Here is a 24,250-nt window from a genome sequence, read left to right as displayed (position 1 = left end):
AGCTAACTTCAATTTATTGTTTCCTCCCTAGAGGCATAAGTAAGCTTCATCCCTTTTTACCTGATGTGTCAGTAGACTATTTGAAGGCCTGGCAGCTGCCCAGGGAGATCCTATCTCCTGGCCGGGCCTTCTGCTCCTTTCCCCAGAGGGTTTTGAGCTTACGGTAGTATACCTTGCAGCTGAAACCTTCCTTGAAGCCCCCCTTGATGTGACTCTTGAGGGAGTGCAGAGTGGGGTACATGCGGCAACAGGCTGCACACTTGAAGCCATTCTGCTGGGCTGGGTGCCACTTGGAAGCCATTAGGATATCCTGGGATGTGATTGAATCCAGGCCATGCTTGGATTTCTTGTTGGACTCCCTGGGGTATGTGTTCTCTTGGGAGGAGGAAGACGAGCAGACACTCTCAGCCAAATCCTCAATAAGGCAGGTGTCCCCTCTTCCCTCTTCCCGGTCCACCTCTGGGAACCCATAGGCCTCCAGGTGGCTCTCTTTGTCTGTGCATACAAAGTAGCTGTAAGGGGAAAACCAGGGTCGGTAGATGGTACAGTTCCGCCTCAGCTGCTCCCCGTTCTGGGTGTCCCCCAAGTCTGCAAAGGAAAGGGTAGGGTCTGAGTCTGGCGCTAAAGGTGGTGAACAGTGAAGCAGAAGTGGCTAGAGGCAGTCAGGAGAAGCAGACAGACAGACAGACAGGACTACGCATGACCTCGGGGGAATTGTGCTCCACCTTGATGATGGCTAAGAGACCACAGGGGACCACGGGATGGAAAAAGACAGCCTAAAAGACATCCATTCCTGCTGCGTTCTTTTTTTCTGCTGTTGAAAATGCACGTATCTGTAAACATCAGATGTCTGGGCAGGAGACTGGCCCTTGCATAAAGACACTGTCTGACTTCTGACTTCTCTGAAGACAGGCAAGAACAGGTAGACATCTGATACAGTCTTTCTGCCACCAATGGTTTGACCACCTTTCCAGCCTCAGTGCCCATCCTGATCCCTCCAAAGACCACTCAGCTAGGAACAGGCTCTTCTCATGGGCTCGAGGGAAGGGACTTGGAAGGCAAGACGCCTTCATGGGCCTGTGGACCTCTACTGAGACGGGTACAGGTACAAAGGCAGCATGCGGGGTGGACTTGCCACATCCCTCCCTTAAGGGTACCACGCCTGTTCCTCTTTAGCTTCTCACATGCCCCTGCCCAAAGGGGAGAAGGCCTCAGATAGTAAGGGCACTTAGCTATGCCCCCATGCTGGAGATCACTTGCTTGGGTTTGGGGGGGGGGGTGCAGGATCTGAGCTGGGCTGGACACCTCAGTGAGTAACATTGTCCTTTGCAACATCTGTGTTACCAAAGAAAGAGTGGTGAGCTGAACAGGGTTGTGAGTCCTCTTTGGAGGACTCCCAAAGACAGGCTCTGGAACCTCACCTTCTGTGCACTCTCAGGGGTCTCAAAACTAATGAAAAATGGACACTTCTAAACTCCAACAAGCAGGCCTGTTAAAGGTGTTGTTCCAGGGAGTCACAGTTAGAGCAGCTTCTTCAGAGCTGCAAACAAGGTCCTCCAGAAATCAGGCTATGACTTGGCCAGGCCAGGGCCGGGAAGCAGTGAAGATCATATCTAGCATGATTTCAAACCTTATTACTGAAGACTTGTTTCAGTCATACCTTTCTCCTTGGCCCACCGCTCAACTGATGCTCCTACTCATCCTACTCATCACAAGTACCTTCACTTTCACAGGACTCAGGGACACAGGTCCCAGGATGGAAGCCCACACAGGCATTTTACATGGTCCCTTTGGGAATGAGAAACAAGCCAGGTTCTCCAATTGAAGGATCTCAAGTCCTCAGTCAGAGGGGCCGTGCGGACCCTTGCTGTCTGTTGTACGCTGAGGTAGCTACTAAATCTCCGATGAAAAGTTTATGGCCATCTAGGGTTTGAGGTTAGCTCAGTGGTAGAGCATTCACGGAGCATGTGTGAGGGCTTGGGTTTGATCCCCACCACAAGGTGGCTAGAAAGTAGAAAGTAGGAAGTAGATCTGCCTGAAACCCCAGGGCAATAGCTAGGCTTTTAGGAGAGAGATTTTAAAATGTTCTCTGTAGAAGCAAATGTATGTTTAGGAGAACTCCACAGCAGTCCAGCTCAATGCCTGTGTACATGGGAATTCCCTAGAACTGGTTCTTGACTGTGGGTCATGACCCTTTTGGGGATCTACTGACCCTTTCACAGGGGTGTCACCTAAGGCCATCGGAAAACACAGGTATTTACATTACCACTCATAACAGTAGCAAGAGTACAGTTATGAAGTAGCAACAAAAGCAATTTTATGGTGGTGGTGGGGTCACCACGACATGAGGAACTGGATTAAAAGGTGGCAGCATTAGAAAGTTGAGAAGCACTACCCTAAAGGATCTTGTTCTAAACAGGCTCCTCTCTGTGGAGCCTGAGAACCTGCCTTTCTCAGCTTCCCTGTGATGCTCACGTTGAAGAGCCAGGGTCACGCTTCGGTTGACAAGTCATGTGTCTACCTGTGTACCTCACTGTGATCATCAGTTAGCCTATTCCTTGCCACTTACTAATTTTTTTTTTCCTCCAGTTTAAGACCAAGTTAATGAGAGCACAGGCTCTCTATGTAGACAGACCATCACCTCAAGATTTCGTGTAGGTGCAGGCCCTGCCTGAAATGTGACAACAAATATATTCCCATCTGTCCCTTGCCAGAGACTGTGAAACAGCAAAACTTACCAGTAAAGCAGTTTTGGGTTGGTTTTTGTTGTTGTTGTTTTTTAACTTATATTCTCACCCTATATAATTTGGCTTTTTCAACCAATCATGATCCTATGGCATGATCTGACAGGATCATGTATTTAAAAAAAAAAACTCAGATTGGTTTAACGAACAACTCCCACATCTTTGTAGTTCCCAGGGACATCGCATTTACCTGGCAAGCTGGTGGCAAGTGAGGACGTAATGTCAGGAAAAGCAGTCAGGGCAGAGGAAGAGATCCGAGGTCTAGAGATGCTGAGGAGTGAGAAGTTCTCCATGTTCTGACCCACTGCAAGGTAACAGAGGTCACACAGCTCATGGGAAGCTGGCCAGATCGTCTAGGCAACAGACATTCTGAGTGGAGCTGACATCACAAGGTCCAGCGGTTCCATTAGCCAATAGGTTACAAGTTTGAAAGATGATGAAAAGTTGTGTACAAGACTTTTCCCCTTTTAAAACTTAACTCCTTTTTGTTTCCTCTTTAATGTTAAATTTTCAATTGGTATATAAAGGATCAGCTGTCATTGTAGAATTTTTGAGCAAAGTGTGTTTTGTTCAAAAAATTTTTTTTTGTTCAAAAAGATTCTCTTCCCATCTCCACCCTGCTCTAACTTCCTAACCCCCATGACCTTTCTGCTTTTGTGTCATGTGTGTCCTTTTGTCCTTTTCCACTTTCCTTAGCATCTCATATCTCTTTTTTTAATTATCTCTAATTTTCTAGGTTTTTTTTTTTTTGCTTAACCCACTTTTACACCTTTATACTATGTATGTATATATCTATGTATGTATATATTGTGAGTGTGTATACACATATATCTATATACATCACAAACCAGAATCTGCTCATGAAAGATCCAGTTTTAATCTTTCTGAGTTGGGTCACCTTGTTTAATATCTGTGAAAGAATAAACTTACTTAGATCCACTTTCTTTTATTCTGTGCAAAGGTCATTTCAGAGTAGATCAGAGACAATTACAAACCAGGAATGCTGGAATTGCTAGAGGAAATATAAGAAATACACTTAAGAAAGAAGAAAGAAAGAAAGAGAGAGAGAGAGAGAGAGAGGAAGGAAGGAAGGAAGGAAGGAAGGAAGGAAGGAAGGAAGGAAGAAAAGAAAGACACTTCAAGATATGGCTGTATACAAGAACTCTATGAGCAGAACTCTACTGACTCAGGAAATAATCCCAAGGACTACATAAAAATTAAAAGCCAGTACATATCAAAAGAAACTATCAGTGGGGAGCCAACAGCCAGTAACTTGTCATTGGCTGTCTTGGCTGAGAATAGCCAGCAAAAAGGAAGAATATTGTAGAGCCATATAGGTGGTGCTGTTGACCACCTATTTTCTGGGTGGTTGCCACCTCTTCTATGTGTATATAACTGTGTTCCCACCTCTAGAACCCTCTTTCCTCCTTCCTTTTGCTCTTCTTCCTTATTTTCCTGGCCTCTACCACTCAGAGTTTTGTTTTTGTTTTTGTTTTCTGCTTGTGTTGTTTGGGGGCATTTTTTTTTATATACTTTTGGGAAATAATTTCTAAAATTTGCAAAAGTTAAAATTTGTTCCATATACTGTAACTTTTTATCACATTTTGTGTTATCACTTCCTCCACCTACCATCGTGTGTGTGTGTGTGTGTGTGTATGTGTGTGTGTGTGTTCAGTCACTGAAGATGAAACCAGGACTTTGTGTATGAGCAACAAAGTCCAATCCTTAAGTGTGTTTTGTTTGCTTATTTGTCTTCCGAACTATTTGGAGGTAAGTTACCCTCTATCATTTTATACCTACATACTTCATATATTTCCTAAGATTGGGGACCAGGTATTGTTTCTAGTAGTTGGTGCTCTTCTAGGCAAGCGGCTTCCTCCATCCTGTGTTGCTCATTGTAAGGCACTATGCTAATGAGACTGTAGACTCCAGGGCCACCTCATCTCTCTGCCTTCTTTCTGCATATAACAACCTGGCAACCTAGCCGGATGAATAATAAAAGGTGATTGAGACACTTGGAAGAGAAGATGCAGGTGCCCCATTCTGGATCATCATGCCCCATCCACTTAGATACGTAGAAGTGCTGTGGGCGTAAATGGTGATGTGTTTACACTGGCTACAAAAGAGAGTCCACTCCTAACCTCCAACTGTGGCCATCCTGTAGCTCATGTCTGAGCATTAATTTCCCAGCTACTTAAACGTCTGCAGGAATGAGAGAACCTAATTTCTCCCCTTGGCTGGTTTAGAATGCTAAAATGTTTACAGTGAAAATTAAACTTGAATGTTTTGATGCCTCTGAGGTAATATGGCCATTTCGTTTGGGTCACCATGGTATAAAGCAAGCTCGTCAGGATGCATAATTTTGAATCCCCTTCTCCATCAGCTGCCTGTGTGATGGGTAGACTCTGCCACCTGGCTTTTCCATACTGTTTCTTTAGACCGAGACAGAATGATGAATGTCTTCCAGTGTGTAGCAATTTACGCGTGAAAGGAGCCTAGATGTGAGCTATATGCGCAGGACCCAAGGGACTTAGAAGGGTTTCTATTGCCAGCTATGTAGATGAAGTTCTTGTAAAGGGGGTGCAAAATGGGAGGGAAATTGGGAAGGCTGCAGTAGTGTCTTTTTCTTGTCTTGGAATTATGAACCTGTTTTTATTGAGCTATCGGAGAGTTTGTGGGAATTTGGTTATTTCCAGAGTTTACTGCGCTCCTGTGTGGCACAGCCTTTTTTCATGTGTTGGTGCTGATGGCTTAAACAGGAGATAACTCTCTAAAAGTGATTGGTCACTACATAAATGTGTCTTTCTCTCGTTTGTTTCCCACCTGCTTTTCGAGCCCTTTTCTTAAACAGGTAAGATCCCTGCTTTCTTGTGGATGACTTATCTTCCCAGATGCCCTCCTCTGCTTGAGTTTGTGCATGACATGTGGTGCTATCGGGAGGGCCTCCCCAGCTCGGGTCCGGTCATTTGTCACACCATCACCATTGTTCTCTCCATCACTAAGCCTCTATAGTTGTGAGGCTGAAGGGACAGAGTGTGAGAGGCTTGTCAGCAGGAAAGATGCCTGCTGTGGGGACGACAGAGGCCACCTTTGCAGAGAAGACAACTTTTTCCCCCTAGCATGACCTCACAATCCTTTGCAACCGCTGCCACAGAGAGGGCTTGGGTGGTTTCTGAGACTGTGCTCACAAGTCTGGAGATGGTTAGAGTGATTTCCTTCTCCTATCGGCCTATCAATAAGATATAGTTAAGAATTCACATAAAGGTCAAATTCAGTTAAACTGATTTATTAAACGCTTATTGTTATGGAAGGCCCTAAGCCAGGCCTTCTAGATGATAGAAGTGCTCAAAGGTTCTATAGCCCCTTTCAAGGGGTTTCTCATCCCACTATATAAACAAGGTGTATTTCCCAGAAAATGTGAGATAATGGTAAAGAAAGCATATACTAGACTCACTTAAATTACTGAGGAATTTAGAATCTTTTATAGACTGTGTCATAAAAAGTCGAGATAGAAGTACAGAAAATCCACACAAGGTATCATCTAAAGTTGCTTGTTAAAGGCATGTTTTGAAAGTAATAGATGCTTGTAATTTACAAATCAGTTTGATGGGCAGTTTTAGTGTTTCCACTTTTAAAAATGAGTGTGCTTAGCTGGGCGTGGTGGCGCACGCCTTTGATCCCAGCAGGGGAGGCAGAGGCAGTTGGATCTCTGTGAATTCGAGGACAGCCTGGTCTACAAAAACAAGTCCAGGACAGCCAGGGCTATTACACAGAAAAGCCTTGTCTTGAAAAACAAAACAAAACAAACAAACAAAAAATCAAAGAACAACAACAAAAAGTGGGCTTGCTCTGAAAATAGAAAGTTTACCAGAGAAATACGAGGTCCAGCAAACCGTGGAGAACTTGCTTCTCCTCACACCTGTGGAGCCTTGCATGCAATGGGCCTTCTGCCCCACACACTCTCTACATGGTGGGAGATAGTGAAATTAATGTCCACCTCTGCCAGCTTGCAGAGTGCACGAGACAATAAAACAAGGATCTGGGTCATGATAGGCAAACTATGTCAAAGTGGAGGACGTGGCAAGACGCACTCTTAAGAGAATGGTCAGGAGCAGCTGTGGGGTAGGCTGAGAGCCCTGCCAGGGTGATAGAGCACATCTGGAGTCTAAGCAGCTTGGGGTTTGTCTCGAATTCCCTGGCATATTCCTCCCACCACACAGTAGTTCCACCCCTGGAGACCCAAGGAGCTGTCGGCCCACATTCCACAGAGAAAATGTGTCCATGGTTTCAAGACGGGGCTCAGAGGTGAAGACCATGAAAGTCATCCCCACTCTTCCTCCCGTGGTTCTCTCCCTGCTACCCAGGAATCCTTGGAATACAAGTTATCCAGGTGTTTGACCCAGATGGAATCTCTCAAGTCAAGTCACAGAAAGTGAAGCATTCCCCCTGGCCTGGAGCTCAGCAGTGCAGGACAAGAGACTGAACATAAGGACTTAGCCTCGGGCAATCTTTGGAAAGACTTAGTGAGATAGACCCTTAGCAGGTATATTTACAGTGAGAGCCCAAAGATCACATACAACCTCTCCCCGCCTGGATAGACAGCAAAGCTAGAACAATGGCCATGGACAACTCAGGTGCAAAGTCTGGCTGCTTTGAGAATCTAGATGGGTTTTCAGAGAATATATGGACAGCCCAAGTGTCCTAATTAGAGTAACTATTGCGGTGATGAAACACCTTGACAAAAAAGCAAGTTGGGGAGAAAAGGGTTTATTTGGCTGTTTTCACATCCATAGACTATCACTGAAGGAAGTCAGGACAGGAACTCAAACAGGGTGGGAACCTGTAGGCAGGAGCTGATGGGGTGCTGCCTACTGTCATATCCCCCATGGCTTCCGCAGCCTGCTTTCTTATAGAACCCAGGACCACCATCCCAAGAATGGCACCACCCACAATGGGCTGGGCCATCCTCCACCTGTCACTAAATTAAGAAAACGCTCTACAGGCTTGCCTACAGCCCTATCCTACAAAGACATTGTCTTATGGAGACTTCCTCCTCTCTGATACCTTTAGCCTGGGTCAAGTCAACATAAAAGTATCCAGCATAGAGTGTGTGGGCAGCATGGCACAGAGCCTGCAGCTCCAGCCGTTTCAGCAACAGACTACCATCTTGTCCTTCATAACTCTCCACAGGCAAAGTGAATGTGGGCATTTTGTTCGTTTGTGTACTACTAGGCCCAAGCTTGGTGGTGAAGAGACAAACGCAAAGATGCATGAAGTGCGGCCTCAGCCTTGAGAGTGTTTCCCTCCCAGTAATCTAGCCCCTCAAGATAACCGTTAAAGCACCATACAGAGGTCCCAAGAGGGTCATCTTCTATTGCTATCCCATGTCCCTAGTAGAGGAAAAAGCTATAAACTCTGGATCAGAAGACCTGAGTTCTAATTCCAGCCAACCAGTAACTAGTGCTGTGACATCAGGTCCACAGTTAGTACTCTGAGCCTCTCTCTAGTCTAATGAGCTCCTTCACTAGGTTATCATGGGAGGCAAGTGAGCATGTCTTTGCCAGGACATTTGTGCTTCGCCAGTAGCAAGTTCCTGTCCATGTGGCACACTGGGTCTGACTGACTGGCCTCTGTGTCCACAAGCTTTTCTACTTTGCCCAGTTCTACTCCACAAGACCTTAGGAGCTGCTGGCTCAGATTTCATGGAGAGAATGTGTCACACAGGAGGCCAAAAGTAGGGAGCTCCCAACCCAGAATCCTCACCTGCCATTTCCTGCAGCAGCCCCTGTCCCCGGTGCCTGAGAAAGAGCGTGGCATGTGCTCCCAGCAGCGTAAACATGTCATGTTTCGCTGCTTCATCCTCATTTTCTCTCTGCTTCAAAGGGCCTGGTGACCCCAAGACCAAAGAAGTCAAGGAGGTTCGTTTAAGGGAATATGCTTGACTTTTCATGACTAGACGCAGTCACTGGTTAGCCCCCGATGGGGAACAACTGGAATTTTTGGTCTAGTGTCCTATCACAAAAAAACAAACAAACAAACAAACAAAAAACTATCCTGGAAAGTTTAAAAATACCTTTACTGGAAGCTTCCAGAAAGTTGTGGGGTGCTAAGCTTTGGATGTGATATAAAACTAAAACTAAGAGAGCCGAGAAACAAAGTCCAGAGTTCTAATCCCTTCCACTTACATGTACCCTTCTTTTTCCTTTGTTCCTAGTTGACCACAGCATGTTTGAGAATTTGAACACTACCCTCACTCCAAAGCTCCAGTCCAGCCATTCCTTCCCCCACCTGTCCAGATCTTCGGCCCCAGGCTCCATCAGCCCTGGCTCTGCAGAGCCAGGAGGACCAGGACTGAGGGTGGGCAGCAGCCAGCACCTTAAGAACCTGGGCAAAGCCATGGGGGCCAAGGTCAATGACCTCCTTCGAAGAAAGGAGTCCTCAAGCCTGGGCAGCGTGGGTGTGATGGAGATTAATAAGACCGCTGGGGCCCAGCTGGCCGGTGGGGAAGAGCCAGCCTGTGGAGCCTGGCTGGAGGATGAAAGGTGAGTCCTCTCATCCACCCATTATCCCACTTCTAGATGTAGGAACATGGACAAACCACAGCACGTTCAGGAGAGAATAAGCCCAAGGAAGGGATGAACATTTGTCAAGAAATACAGGGTTAAGCCTGGGTCTTGACAGCCCACTTCAGCCTTTATAATTGGAATTTGAACCCTGGTATTACCTGAAAGTTCCCCACGTGGGTTCTGATGCCAGCTGTTCCTCAAGACTGCTGCTATAGACTGAGTGCCTGATAGGGAAGAAGAAGCCTGATGTGGCTACTTCTGTCTCCATCAACAGCACCTTTCTGGGCCTTAATTCCAACACCTGTGACCATGAGCTCATGTGCCTTTTAATGGGGCCCAGCACTTGAGTTCTAAGATGAATCAGCGCCCTGGGTTCTTTCTCTAGCCTCACAGAGGCAACACTGTACCACTCTGAGCACTGAATAAGGAGGGAGCAGCCTCATAGTTAATTGTTGTGTTGAAGTTGCTAAGATCTACAACCTAAATCCAGAACAAGAGCTCAATAGAGGAAGCACTTGCTAGGTTGGGGGACTGAAGAGGCAGCTGGAGTAGAGAATTTAGAATGTGTATAGACTGGTATCTCACTGTCCATAAAACCTAAGTGCTTATTGTCATGGACTTTCAGGTCAGTCCAGGAAGCTTTCCCTCTGCTGGATCCTCCACCTCCCATAACCCGGAAGCGAACCCCTCGGGCCCTGAAGACCACCCAGGACATGCTGATTTCATCACAGCCGGTCCTAAGCAGTCTAGAATATGGGACAGAATTGTCACCTGGGCAGGCCCAGGACTCTCCACCCACTGCTCAGCCTGTCCCTGCAGATACTTCCCGGCCAGAGTCTACCATTGAAATGGGAGAGAAGGGCGAGGCTCTGCCCAATGGCGAGGTGTCCCTGTTGGTACCTGACCTAATACACAAGAACAACCAGGAAGAATCCAAGCTAAAGGCAACTGAGTGCAGAAAATCCTCCTCCCCTGGCCCCATTGAGAGAAATGGCCTCAAACTCAGCTTGAGCCCCATCAGCCTGGCTGAGTCCTGGGAGAAGAGCAGCCCACCTCCACAGACACGGACCTCCAGCTTTGACAATGAGGGCCTTCACCCAGACCTGCTGTCCTTTGAGTAGGGTCTCTTGTCTTCCCTGCTGAGCACCCTCTTCACTTTGTTGTCCACTACACAGACATCCTTTGTTCCAACTCTGCCACGTCCTCACCCTCCTTGCAGAAGGCACCCCAGAGTCCACTCTCTACCTGAGATGTTTCGGGACCAGATGGCCACAAGTAGTCCCAGTTAAGGAGTCTGCAGAATGGCGAAAGGATGCAGTGACGTGATGTCTCAGATCCTGCTGTTCTGCAAGCTTCCCTGGCTGCTGGCTGCTGGCTGCTGGCTGCAGCTTTGGCTGCTAGAACTCATGCTCCCTCAAGCTTGTCCCAGCTTCCTACTGACTTACAGGGCCACCAGCTGAGGAGGATGGAATCCTCTTTGCCTGTCTGCTCGGACTTATATGCTGTCTTTTCTTTTACCCCCAAACTCTGATTCTGTCCCTTTCTTCCATAATGGTCCAGGGACACCCTCCCCCTCCTCCCACCCTGAAGGGGATTCAGCTAGGGAAAAATGGTAGGCTTTGGCTTGATGATGGGACCTGGCCTGGAAAGCTACACCCTGACCGCAACTTTACCATAGTCCCTTCAGCTGTGTGGACCCCTGGCCACCATCATCTTTCCCCTGCTTCCAGCTTAGGGCCAGAGGAGGTGCTTCTGAGGCTTAAGGCCTTGAGAGTTTCCTCAAAGGTTGAACCTTGTCACCCAGGGTTTTCTCATCCAGTTTGATGCACCCCTACATATCTGGATAGGCGCTCAGGGTGATGATACAGGCAGCTGTGCTGGGGTTCCTTGCTATGTGTGGGTGAAGACGGGCAGGCAGGTCCCTGCAGAAGCAGCAGAGAATGTTCTGATGTTCAGAGAGGAGAGTATGGGAACACAGAAGGGTCCTACAAGAGCCAAGAGCAGAGATCCTAGGGAAGTGGAAAGTGAGGACTGAGAAAGGCATTGCTGAAAGTCAGAGCAGCTTTTCAGGCCACTCCACACCAAGAGTGAGACAGTGCCGGGGCCTGGGAACAGTATGTGTGAGAGCCAGGGCGGAGCATGTCAGAGACTGAATGTCGTGAGGACTGTGTGGGCAAAGCAGTTGCCGTTAAGTGAAAGTGCTTCTTTGTGCTTGTGCTGAAGTTGCCTGAATTGCTTGCAGCACCAGGCCGGCCCGGAGATAGCTGGAACCTCGGTCCTTCATTCAGGTAACAGCGATCCTCCTCTGCTTCTGCTATCGGGATCTGTGTAAGGAACCAGCGAGGCTTATCAACCCTTCACCAGTGTCTGCCTTCCAGGTTAACTTGCTTTGTATTCCTTTCTCCCTCCAGGGACCCTTTCATGCTGTCTTCCTGTGGCCAGGAGACTCTGTAGTGATACCATTCACAAAGGCCTTTGTAGCCAGAAGACATCCCTATTCTCAAACGAGGAGGCCAGAGCTCCACAAGGAGTCTGGGGATGGTGCATTCAGCCAGGGCTGCCCTTGCAGCAGTGCTCCTGTCCTGCTTCCCGTGGCCTTCCCTCTTCTGCTCGCTTGGCTTCCCATCTGTGACATGGGAGACACAAGTCTCACTTCCCAGTTGAACATCACTAGCACACTGCCCTCCCCTCAACCAGCAGACCTCTGAGCTAACTCCAGAAGAACCAGCGTAGGAGGCCTCAGCCAGATCCCTAGGATGAGGTTTCCCTCTGATATACTCACTTCTGCCATCTCTGCCCTCCGACCCTCTTCTCTCATCCCACCTTCCATTGCCGCAGAGGGCAAGGCTTCATCTTGCGCTCCCTGCAAATTCCTGTCTCTTCCTTTCAGATGGGAATCCATGCTTCCAGGAATCTGAAGACCCTGGTGGAATATACAGGGCTGTTAGCACATAGGTAGCACATGTGCCTTGCCCCAAGGGCATCCCAAATATGTGATCCTAAAGTCAGAGAAGCCCTGAGGACTAGCATCCCAGAATAATGTGGGATATTTCCCAAAACAAAAAGTTCAGGCTGTCCACCAGAGAGGAAGTCTGATGTAATCCGAGCTCTCCATACCAGGGTCTTGGTTGGTGCCTCTGATGGGAAGCTCAGCAGATAGCTGTCCTCTCTGAGCCTAGGTTGACTCAGCATGAGGCTTGGCTTGCTTAAGTGTCCAGGATACTGCTTGGAGCCCTGGCCCTCAGGCCCAGCGCTAAGCAAGAGACCCCATCACATTTGTCCCAGGACCCCTGAAAAGGGATCTTCTAAGTACTTTCGACTTGTACTCAATGTTGACCTAGATACCATGGATGCCTGCATCAACTCCTAGGATCTTGACTCTCCCTGCTACAGGAGTGATCCTGCTACCTCAGGAGGTCCTCCGAGACTGAGCCTTGTCTTAGATGCTGTAGATACTGCCTGGTGCTAGGGCCCATGTGTTTCCCAGGGACCAGCAGGAACAAGTTCTCCTGGGGGTTTTGACTCATGTCAGCTCTTCCATCTAGCACCCGATCAGGCCCGCTGGCCATCTCAGCAATGTAGACTGCAGCACGGCAGCCTTCACAGTGAACCCAGATCCTCTGGGGTTTGGCCTTTGGGTAGCTTGATAAGCATGGGGCGGAGGTAAGCCAATGGGGAGGAATGAAGGGTCTAACTTCTGTATCTGTTTAAAGAAGCTGGGGCCTTGAAGCCACCTTCTCCCTGCTTCTTTCCAGCCCTGTTGTATAGCTCTGTTCAGCCCATAGCTTTACCCTGATAGATCACAAAGTGAGCTTCCAGAAACATGAAAAGAAAGTATCTCCTCCTTAATCCTAGCCTACACTTTTCTCTAGAAATGTATCTGTGAATGTTCTGTCTCTGGGTAATATGAAGACATGTGTTTTTAATCCATCATCTTTTAAAGAACAAGTTTGGCCCCTATTTGAAAGAACAAGATTATATAGTTCTATTCTGAGTATTTTTTAGAGAGTTCATATTTATATTTTTAGAGATTTTTCTTGTAGAAGGAAATTGCATAATAAAATGATAAAATGTGTCTTGCTGGCTTGTCTTTTTACCTCTTGACTGGTGGAGAGTTCTGAAGTCCTGGGTTCCTGGAGGATACCTGGGTTGGGGTGGGGCTATGGCATTTTGCTTTGCAAACCCGAAAGACTCAGGAATGAGGAATCTGGAAGAGATAAGGAAGAAAAGTGCTACGAACAAACCTCCAGCTTGAGACTGTTAGGGTAATGAGGGTGAGTTAGGAAGGGCCATCTTTTATGTCGCTGGCTGGCTGGCTGCTGTGAGGGTCTCCACATGTCTGTTTCTGGATCATCAACATGATGTGTACACATCCAGCCCTCCTTGGGAGAATACTGTAAGGAAACAATGCTCCTTGGATCCTCCTTGAAGATCTTACCCTAGGGTCCATAGCCGCCTTCCACTGCAAAGGGATGCAACAACATCCTCGCGTGTGCATCCTTCCCCACAGGGACCACAGTAGCTCGCTCGAAGGGAGTTAGCATCAACAGTTATTAGAGAATACTCAAAGCTGTGGACTTTGGGGAACCCTCCCCCCGACCCCCAGTGGCTGCTTGAACTGGGACAGTCCTTGATGTTGTTTACTGAACAAGAGCTGGTGTCAGATTTCAGGAGCCGGAGGAATCACGCTCTAGAGCAGCAGTTCTCAACCTGTGGGTCCACAGGTCCACCCTTCACAGGGCTCACCTAAGACCATTAGAAAACACAAACATTTCTATTATAATTTATGACAGTAGCAAAATTACAGATATGAAGCAGCAGCAAAAATAAATTTATGGTTGAGGGTCACCACAAACAGAAATTGTATTAAAGGGTCACAGGATTGGAAAGGTTGAGAACCACTACCCTAGAGAGTCAGCCAGGCCTTTGACTTTCTCAAAAGGAAGAAGGGGAGGAAGGGGGCTCCTGTTGTGTTCACACGGCCATTCACATGACCAAAGGGGAAAGATGGGGGAATCTTTCTGTCTAGACCCAGGGTTTAGAGTCTGTAGTCCAGCATGCAGAAGCTCCCTCGTTCTGAAACAGGGGCATCTCTACATGAGGTGAAGGCTCTGACCTTTTCTGCATCTCACTGCAGTTTCCCAGAGGTGGCAAAGAAGAGGAAAAGCTAGGCTTAAGCTAGCTTGCTTTCCCCGCTGTGGGGCACAGCTATGTTATTCCAAGAAAGCATGGTAACCCAAAAAACCAACCCAGCGGTATTCCATGCATGGGAAAAGGCATTGAAAATACTTACAATAGCAACATTTTTCTTTAAGTGTGTGCTTCAGTGAACTTTCTTTAGACGGCCTCTCCCATTGGATGGCTCTGGATCTGCTTCTGTCATCAATTCAGGTGTGAAATGTGCCTGTTTCAAGCTCTCCTTTCCCACCACTGGGTAAAGTTTTTATTTCATTTTATTGCCTACCGTCAAGTATGCAGAAATGATTATGAAAAAAAAATGTAGGGAACTTTTTTAAGTGTAGAAATGGGTATGTAGACAATACTTTTTCAATGCTGTCCTCTAAGCTGAGCTACTAGTCCAGGAACTAGAGGGGCAAAGGTGCATTTTTATTCAGACACTGGTGACCAGTGGTACAGGGCCCTGTTCGCTAACAGTGGATGAGGATGCCATGCCTACCCTGCAGGTATTATGCTACCAAGATGTGTTAGAACACAGGCAGAACCACTCAAAGCAGGCCAATCAATTTCAGTTGCAAGAGTGTCTATTTCCTCTGGGCTTACGGCAACCACTAAAGGACACTGACAGTCTACTGGAGGCTGTGGAAAATTCTAGTTGGCTCCCGGGCTCTGTGCAATCCTGGTAGAGAGTCCCAGTTGACATTCAAAGGTAATAAGAGTTAGTGCTTCTAAACCTGCACCCCAGATGCTGATCCAGACTCAGAAAATGCCCTCACCGATTTTGGAATCCCTCTGAGGTATGTAAATGTTAAGAATGTTCAGGACCTTTGTATGATGCTTTCATTGTCTCTTCATTCCCTGCCACCCCAAGCCTCTGGGTTTCCCAGCTCAGCCTGTTCATAGTGATTATCTCTGAGGTTTTGGCCTCCGGGGTCTCCTAGGCATCACTGAGTAGTGCTCCCCACATGTCCTCCCAGGTTTAGAGTGTCTCGCGTGAAGCACCTCCTACCGTGACTCTCTCGGGAGTAGGGACAGGTACAGATAGCGTCTGTGGGCACATTTACGGCCTCCCTAAGTCCAAGTGGCATGTCTGCTTTCCATCTCCCGAGAAAGCTCCCCGTAGAAACTTCCAGTCGTCCAGGGAAAGCCCTGTGGAGGTCTTTACTCCTCTGGTGAGCCTTCCTCCCTGCTGCCATTTGCTCCAGGGGCCCATGGTGAAAGCTCAGGCTTCTCACCAAAGCCGACTTCCTACTAATGAGAAAATTCCTCCACTTTCTGTATCTAGGGACCGACCCTCTTGAGACACAAGTCTTTGTGTCCAGCTTATCTCCAGCTGCTGCCATGATGAATAGCCCAGCCCAAAGGAGCCTGGGGAAACTCTACCCCCAGGAAACTTAGTTATTAATACAAACAGGGAAACAGGCTTGAAGAAATATTTAAGGACCAACTCGAATACAGCAAGCTGCATTCTCTCCCGTGGGAGTTGCTTAAGATTATGTTGGTTGCGTGGAGCAGGAAATGTGGCCTGTGTTTCCCTTTGCTCTAGGAAAAGAGAAAGGCCCACAAATAAAACCTCCCTACAAACTGCAGCTTTTTTAAAAAAAAATCTCCTTTTACTGTTTGAACAATCAGCTGTTCCCAGTGCCATCTGCTTAGCTACCTCCTTCCTTAAACGTCCCTCTGTTTGCCACCTTATCTATCCTAAGCTTGTGCGTCTTACGTAATTCTGGTCCTCCCAGTCTGATGCTTAAGCACATCCAAGTGTTCAGCCCACACCCAGGGGCCAACTCCCAACTCCCCAGGAAGTTTGGGACTATCCCAGCAGCTGAGGAGTAATAAAGAGAACAGCCTGGACTTCTGAGGCAGAGGGAAGGAAATCCCATCAGCTTGAGCACCATGGATGAGGCCCCCATGCCTGCAACAGACAGGTCCAGGGTTGTATTACCTTCCCAGGCACTTCCTGGTTCTGGGTAAATTGTTACCCATCAGCCTTCATGGCTTAGCTTAGTCCTGGGTGCTCTGTCTGGGACAGACAGCAGAGCCGAAGAGTGTTCTGTTGTCGGGGAGGGTTTTTCTCTGGGAGCTTCATCTACTGGAGATGCTGTATTGGCCTGTGGGGGGTAACTGTACAGCTCACATGAAAGCCTGGCTGGAGTTAGGGGCCTTGGCAGGATCCCTCAGTTATCAGCCTGTGACTTCGGGTAGTATATGTTGTGAGACGTTTCTCTGTGCTCTAAACCATCGTCTGCCCAGTCCCAGCCTATCTACTATTCCAGGTTCATACACTACCATTCCATCTCTGCCCCAGGACCCCAAATCACCCAGAATTGCTTCTCTGCCTTTGTTTTAGTTTCGATTATTATTATTATTATTATTATTATTATTATTATTATTATAGGATTTCAAGCCTAGGCTAGGCTTGAACTTGCAGCTCTCCGATCTAAGCCTCCCAAGTGCAGGGCTCGTAGGCATTCACCCCCACAGCTGCCTCACCTACCTTTACACCTTCCTTCCTTTCCTCTGATTTCGTCAGGCTGTGGCAATTCATCCTTCACATTTCCACCAACACTTTCCCCTTCCTCTCTTTCCTTTGCTGTTCCTACTCTGTTGTGCTTTGAATGTGAAACCAGGCCGGGCTGAGCTATGCCTTCCCAAATAGAGCCATCAGCTGGGAAACCAAGTATTCAAACACTTAGCATCCGGGGAGTATTTACATTCAGACCACACCCACCCCAGCTCACATTTTTGACCAGGTATTCTCCACACGGTTTGCTGAGTAGTACAGCCTTCTGCGTCACTCCGAAAGTCTCTGAGCACTTTGGGCCAGGGGTCAAGCTTGGGAAAGATGTGCTTGAAGGGAACTAAACTTAAGAAACTTGCAATTTGGTTTGTGAGAAGCAGATGAGACCTGGCTTGCCTGCGTTCAGAGCAGACCAATGCTGCCTCTTCAGCCTGCCTTCCTCAGTGTCTCTATCTGGAGCAGCCTCTCAGGGCCTGGTTGTTCACTGAACAGGAGACGGTGGGCGGCTGTGCTCAAAATGGAAACTAATGGGTCAGTAAGTAGTTCATTTATGTCTATCCAGAGCCTTCATGAACTCTGCTCCGTTCCCTGGATAGGTAGGCATGTGCCACCTTGCTGAGGAGTGCCCAGAAACGTGCTGATGCCGAGTCTAATGCAAGTATGCTAGGCACCTGCTGATGTCCGATAGCTACTTACACCACTGAGCTCCAGGTCTTAATTCTCCCGCTTGCCATTCCAGGCATTCATCGATGCTTAACTGTATCTCCAAAGCTCCTGTGTAGTTACTGAGCAATTATTCTGATCAATTTGAACAAATCATCTCATTTGTAATCTTATTAAGCCCATTTTCCAGTTATAAATAGTCTTTTACTATGTTCAGAAAAAATTCACACATGTGATCCCGCTAATTCTTGTATCTCCAGAGGAAATATTTTGGCAGCAATGGAGGGAGGAGGTTGAACCTTACAACTGCTGAAAAGCAAAATGAACCCCACAAGGCCAAGGTTTTCAGCAAGGATCACTCATCTTCCCATCACACCATTTTAATGCACAATTCCAGAAACATCTTTTTTAGTTTAACCTTCTCCAAGAATAAATGCAATTTCCCTAAAGACTGAATATTCATTCAAAATAGGAATTTAGAAACCCTCTTCTCTGCCCCCTCCTTTTTCCAGAAGAGGAAACAGCAGACTACGATTTTTAAGTGGTGTGTGGCATCCCCTAGGAATCTTAGGGAGTGCCCATGGTAAGCCCTTTGCAGTAAGAGTCCTTATCCTTGGCTTCTAGGTATCCCAGAGCAGAGCTTTAGGGGGTTTAAGCACTGACATGATGCCGTCCATGTCAGTCAATAACAAAGTTGCTGTTAGTGTCTCCACAAAAGATGCGTTTTTCAGGGTGTTAGTAAGAAACCACTTACCTGGAGTTCAAGCATTCAGCCAGGCCCTGAGTCCTGTTTGACAAACACCTGCCGAGGAAATCGGTCAGGTTTTGCAGGTACCACAGTCACTCGACAGTGCTTGAAAAATACAAAAGTCCTCATGGTACTAGTTTTCTTGGTGGCTGGCTGACCCCTTGTGGATTGATTTAAGATCGCAGTTTCTCATCCCTTCCACAAAAGGAAGATTTTCATGACAAAAGCAACATTAATAAATGCTGCCCTCTGCCTAGAGTTGGTGGTACTTATGCTAAGATCATTCCATGGGTAGTTTGTAGAGGAAAGAAGAAGAAGAAGGAGAAGAAGAAGAAGAGGAGGAGGAGGTGGAGGAGGAGGAGGAGGAGGAGGAGGAGGAGGAGGAGGAGGAGGAAGAGGAAGAAGAAGGAAAATAGCACTTCATAACTAGACATTCTGGATGAAGAGATAAAATAATAGGGAAGAAAAATCTTGGAATAAAAGTATAGTGCCGGGAATGGTCATGAAGGAAATATACTGCCTACATGAGGCAATCTGTAGGGAAAGAGAAAATAAAAGGACAGTAAAAGCAAGGAATGAAGTTGCCACCAGCCTGAGGGCAGCCAGAGCTACATAGCAAGAGCCTGATTTAAAATAAATATAAATGACTGGCTTCGAAATGACTAAGGTAGAATTGCTTAATAAAGAAGAGAAAGGTAAAAATAAGAAATAGAGTAATGAATGAGACAGATCTGTAGCGGCAAAAGAAGCATTACAGTAAGAAAAAGGATGTCACGTCAATGAAAACGAAATGGCAATCATTATGGAAGAATCACTGCAAAAACAAAAGGTAATACAGCTGAAAATAATTTAATAAACCAATTATTTATTATTTAATTCGTAATAAAAGGTTTCTCTTCATGAAAGCCTCAAGCTTAATTATGCAAAAATAGTAACATTTTTAAGGAACAGCTAGGGAAAGGTGCAAAGCTTTAATTCATTTTTTTTCCTGTATTATGGCTCAGATCTGGAACATTCCCATGTTTTGTTGAGCTGCCTTATTTTTTTAATATACTTTTTACATGTAAGGGTGTTTTTGCCTACATGGATGTCAGCATGCCACATGCATATGTGGTGCCCATAAAGAACAGAAGAAGGTATTGACTCCCTGGGAACTGGAGTTTCATATGGTTTTGAGATGTTATATGAATTCTGCAATTTGAACCCCATCCTCTGAAAGACTAGCCAATGACTTTAAGCACTTGGCCATCTCTCCAGCTCACGTGTTTGAATACCTGGTCCCTAGTTGGTAGTACTATTCTGGAAGATTATGGGGCCTGGCTGGGGGAGCCTTTAAGGGCTATGGCCCAGCTTTGCTTCTGGTCCCATTTTCTCTGCTTCCAGATCTGCCAAGTGTAAAGAACCAACGTGGCTCCCTCCTATTGCCATGTCTTCCATGTGATGGACTAAATATCTGGAGTAATGAGCCAAAATAGTCCCTTTCCCTTTAGGTTACTTCTGCCAGATATTTTGTCACTCCAGTAACAAGAGAAGTAGCAAATACTGTTTTGTGAATTTTAATGTAGAAAACATAGATACATAGAAAACATAGAAAAACTTATAAACATAGAAAACTAAATACAACATAGTTTATTAAAATATAGCATATCAAGTTAAACAATGCAAGGATAGTTTGATACCTATTTCATTCATTTTAGTAACTAAACTTTATCATGCAGGAAAGATACAAGGAATGTGCCAATCTCAATAAAGGCAAGAAAGTAGAACAATGAACTATTGGAAATCCCTACTGCTAAGGTTACAGTCCACCATGACCGGAAAGCCCCGAGCTCATCGTGAAATAGCGGACGCCCTTTGTCATCAGGGCTTCCTCTTCTCTGCCTATGGAGCCCAGACCCCCACAAGCTCCACCTGAGGACTGTCACATAGTCCTTAGGGAAATTACAGGTTCAACCTCCTTTCTCCCAACAAGAACACACCTAGGGTTCCTGGAATGCCTCTCCATACAAAGGAGGCATTTCAGTACCTTAAACCTCCAGTCAGTGATGTGTACCTACCCTGGAAATCCCTACCACCTCTGCAGAGTTCTATATGACCCTGTTCACTCTAATAAAGCTGACCTGCCTTGCTGAAGCTGGTCCCGGAAGACGTATTCACAGCCACCCAGACCCTGCCTCTCACCACCATCTGTGCACACACACACTTACTCCCCTCACCCTCGTGGACTGTTGGTCTACAGTCCCTGAGAGAAGGGGAGAACCACAATAGACTTCAAACTCTTTCATGTAAAAATCCTAAAACGGGCTTCATTAAAAGTATTTACTAAAAACCCGTAACAATATGCTTAAATTGAGAATAATTTTTAAGCATTCCTGTCTCAGTTACTTTTCTGTTGCTATGACACGATACCATGACCAAGGAAACATATAAAAGAAAGTGCTTAATTGGGCTTAACGTTTCAGAGGGTTAGAGTCTATAATGACTGAGCAAAAACATAGTGGCAGGAAGAGCTAAGAACCCACATCCTGATCCCCAAACAAGAAGAGAGCACTGGGAATGTCACAAGTCTTTTGAAACCTTAAAGCTCATCCTCCTCCAACAAGGCCATACCTCCTAATCCTTCCCACACTGTTCACCAATGGGAAGCAAGAGTTAAAAACACATGAGCCCATGTAAACCATTCCCATTTAAACCACCACAATTCCCCCAAAATACCGCACATAAAACAAGAGTATCCATTATAATACCTAGGGCTAATTTGTATAGTAGGGGCCCTAGCCAATGAAGTAAACCTAAAAAGGAGACACGTCAACATTGAAAAGAAAGAGAACCAAATGTTATTAAGTACACCCAAAAGAAATTTGCACAGGACAAACTCAGAGCCAACAGGTAAACTAGTAGGTCTAATGAGAAAATATTCCACAACCCTCATAGGCTACCAGAAAAGTAATAAAATATAAGGTGACATTTAAGGCAACTGAAGAGAATTGATACAATGGAATACGCAAAGCCCTTATGGTAAAAATGTGGAGCCCCTTACAAACCACCAAAAACGACTGTGTAAGTGCAGGAAACATATTTATGTATAGGGAAATATGTCGCAGGATATTTGGTCCTATTGTGAGTCTTGAGATTGTGAACTGTAAAAAACCTGTTTCTTCTTTGGCATGGTTGAGCCATAACACACACCTTTAATCCAAGAACTTTCTGTACACAGGATTTAGTAAAGTTAACCCCAGGTCAAGAGGTTGAGCAAGAAATGAGCTAACAAGGATTAAGTAGAAATGAGGGACTTTAAGAGAAGAATATTTAAGACAGCATGGAGAAGGAGATAGAGGAGGAAGAAAAGAAGCAGGAGGAAAAGGAGAAGGAAGGGAAGGGGGAGGGAGAGATCTTTGACTTTTAGCTTTTGGCTTTTTCTACCTGGGTTATCCAATGAGCTAAGAGGCCTTTTCCTCCTGGGCCATCAGCTGAGCTAGCAGCTCAGCTTAAGCTTTCGGGTTTTTGTCTTTTCCTTCTGGGACATGAGCTGAGTAGAAAGGTCAGCTGGGTGCTTTCTCTGCCTCTCTGAACTAGGAGGTTTTCATCCCAGCATCTGGCTTCTGAGTCTTCATTGGTCAAATCAAACCATTTGAGGTTTTCTTTCTTTTTAACAACAGAAACACCCCCAGGATGTCCATATATTTTCTAAGACAATGGCAGTTTCATTCAAATATCTACCACAAAATCTTGAGCAAGATCATATATAATATAAAATGTATTGGAAGGTTCATAATAGCTAAGATAGTTTTGAAAAATAGAAAAGAGCAACTTGTCCTACAAAGCAGGCAATAAAACACAATTTATTATGGCGAAGATGTAAAACATAACAAAGATGGAGGACTAAAACTATTGTGATAGTACATAATGAAGGAGCCATAAATCTGAATAGGAGGAGATATGGATTACTAAGCAGATCCATTACTAAGATGGATTACTAACTAGTAGGGCTCCAACTAGCAAAATGTCAAAACTGGCTTAAATGTGAAAACTGGCTTAATAAAGTTTATATATATATATATATGTTTGTGCCTCTTATACAAAGATTAGGCCTAAATTCATAAGTTACTCAACAGATACTTATTGAGTATCTACTATTTGTGAAAGACTTTTCTAGACACTGGATATACGTCAGTGAAAAGAGGGAAAGCCTCTCAGTATTGTTAATCCTTAAATGTAGAGGGTAAAAGTTAAAAATCAATACAAGAAAATGTGGCATCATTTTTTTCATGACCTTTGAGTGGGGAAGGACTCCTTTCTAGACAAGAACCAGAAAAGCACAGAACATATGGGGGGAAAAAAAAGATAGGTTTCATGACATAATAATTAAATATGAGCATACTTTCTAACCCACCCATCTGGTCTAGAGAACTCCTCCCTGTTCCTTAGGACCCTTGGACAAAACTACCATCATCACCATGTTGTTTGTGGAAGCAGGAAGTTGGAACTAACTTTAATGCCCAGTTTTAGAAGAACAGGTGAGCAAAATGTGACAGATACAGACTGTGGAAAATGATGTGGCAGAGAGAAGCCCTGAACAAGATGTACACCCAAAGCAGCAGAATAGAATCATACAGTATTTCAGGAACCAAAGTAGTAACAAAATTGAAGGAATATTACCATGCTGTGGACAGAAGTGCCAGAGGCACCTATGCAGAGTCAGTGCTGTGTATTTTACATCCACATCAAATACCTTCTACCAAAAGTATAGAAGTGGCTCCTATGGGTGAAGATGACCATTATAATGGAAGTTAGGGATGGAAAGAAGACAAATAAATGAAATTAAATAAAAGGTTTTTATAAACTGGTGCTGATACTAAATTAAGAATTAAGAAATGGATAAGCTCAACTTTCTGTATCTAACTACAAAAAAAGAAAAGAGGAAGGAGAAGAGAGAGAGAAAACTTCTCAGTGTGATCACTAGAGATTGAAGTGATGGGTTGGAAAATATATGACCTAATATTCAGACCATTATGCAGCATAGACTATCAGGCTGTGTGTAGAGGTGACCTTCATTCACATTGTGTTAAGGTGTGTCTCTGTGTATTTGGTTGTTAATTGCTGAACTGGCAGTGAGCTAAATGTTAACAGATTCTGGTGTTATCTGCTATTGAGGAATCTTCTGTCTCGATGTTGTATTAAAAATTACTCTCCAGTTATCTCTGATTGGTTAATAAAGAAGTTGAAGAGCCAATGACTGGGTAGAGGATACAGGAGGTAGGATTTTCTATTCCCAGTCTGGAGGTCTCAGGTAAGAGAGAGAGGGAGAGGAGAAGAGAAAGGTTGCTGGTCCATGAGCAGCTATGGGCCATGAGGACAGAGACGGAGCAGGAGTAGTCAGAGTAAGATTAGATGGCAAGTAGCATGGGGCACATGGCTGGGAAGTAGCCAGGTTGGTGTGGACAGATTGGAAAAATCAAAATCTGCCCAGCTATAGTGCTCTAAAGCTTATTAATAAACATACTAGGTCTCTGTCTCATTTGGGAACTAGAACATGTATAGGAAATACCTTTAATTCCAATCACCACGGGCAGCTAGAGAAATGTAAAAGTATTCTTCATTCACCTGTAGTAAGAGAGTTCATCTGTTGTTGGCGAGATTCAGGTCTGTTAGTTGTAGATGTCATCACCTTGTTGAGTTTGTCCTGAAAGTCTCCAGTCAGTATGTCTGGACTATAGGCTGCTGTCACAGTCCCAGCATATCCAAGGGAGATGGCGGGTCCTGTTCTTAAAGGGAAGAAATATCTTATGGGGGAAATATATGACCTAATTATTATCTAGTCCCTGTCTTG

The 24,250-nt window shown here is 45.6% G+C and overlaps 2 protein-coding genes across 7 annotated transcripts in view; one reads left to right on the top strand and one right to left on the bottom strand.

Moving 5' to 3' along the window:
• The window catches only part of Nos1ap (nitric oxide synthase 1 adaptor protein), a 287,498-nt gene extending 274,113 nt beyond the window's left edge, over nt 1–13,385 (top strand). For all 6 annotated transcript variants that reach the window (XM_060364643.1, XM_060364644.1, XM_021640625.2 and 3 more), the window contains 2 exons: nt 8,959–9,286; nt 9,936–13,385. In XM_060364643.1, coding sequence (XP_060220626.1) covers nt 8,959–9,286; nt 9,936–10,431 — 824 coding nt within the window. In that variant the 3' untranslated portion in view covers nt 10,432–13,385. The remainder of the gene's footprint in view (nt 1–8,958; nt 9,287–9,935) is intronic.
• On the bottom strand, nt 3–3,037 carry Spata46 (spermatogenesis associated 46). Its single transcript, XM_060364649.1, has 3 exons — nt 2,924–3,037; nt 1,239–1,335; nt 3–615 (listed from the first exon to the last, which is right to left on the bottom strand). Exons 1-3 carry the CDS (start codon nt 3,035–3,037, stop codon nt 77–79), a joined length of 750 nt encoding a protein of 249 aa, XP_060220632.1. The 3' UTR covers nt 3–76.
• Nucleotides 13,386–24,250: the final 10,865 nt, after the last annotated feature.

Source organism: Meriones unguiculatus, chromosome 11 (assembly GCF_030254825.1).
Source record: "Meriones unguiculatus strain TT.TT164.6M chromosome 11, Bangor_MerUng_6.1, whole genome shotgun sequence".
NCBI lineage: Eukaryota > Metazoa > Chordata > Mammalia > Rodentia > Muridae > Meriones > Meriones unguiculatus.
This window is presented reverse-complemented; position numbering and strand designations above follow the sequence as displayed.

Coding starts and splice junctions, on each gene's coding strand:
- Spata46 (XM_060364649.1), bottom strand. CDS start 3,037: ATGGAGAACTTCTCACTCCTCAGCATCTCTAGACCTCGGATCTCTTCC. Junction 1,336..2,923: donor GCTTGCCAGGTAAATGCGAT/GTCCCTGGGAAC, acceptor TTGGTAACACAG/ATGTTGCAAAGGACAATGTT. Junction 616..1,238: donor AAGTGATCTCCAGCATGGGG/GCATAGCTAAGT, acceptor CTTTAGCGCCAG/ACTCAGACCCTACCCTTTCC.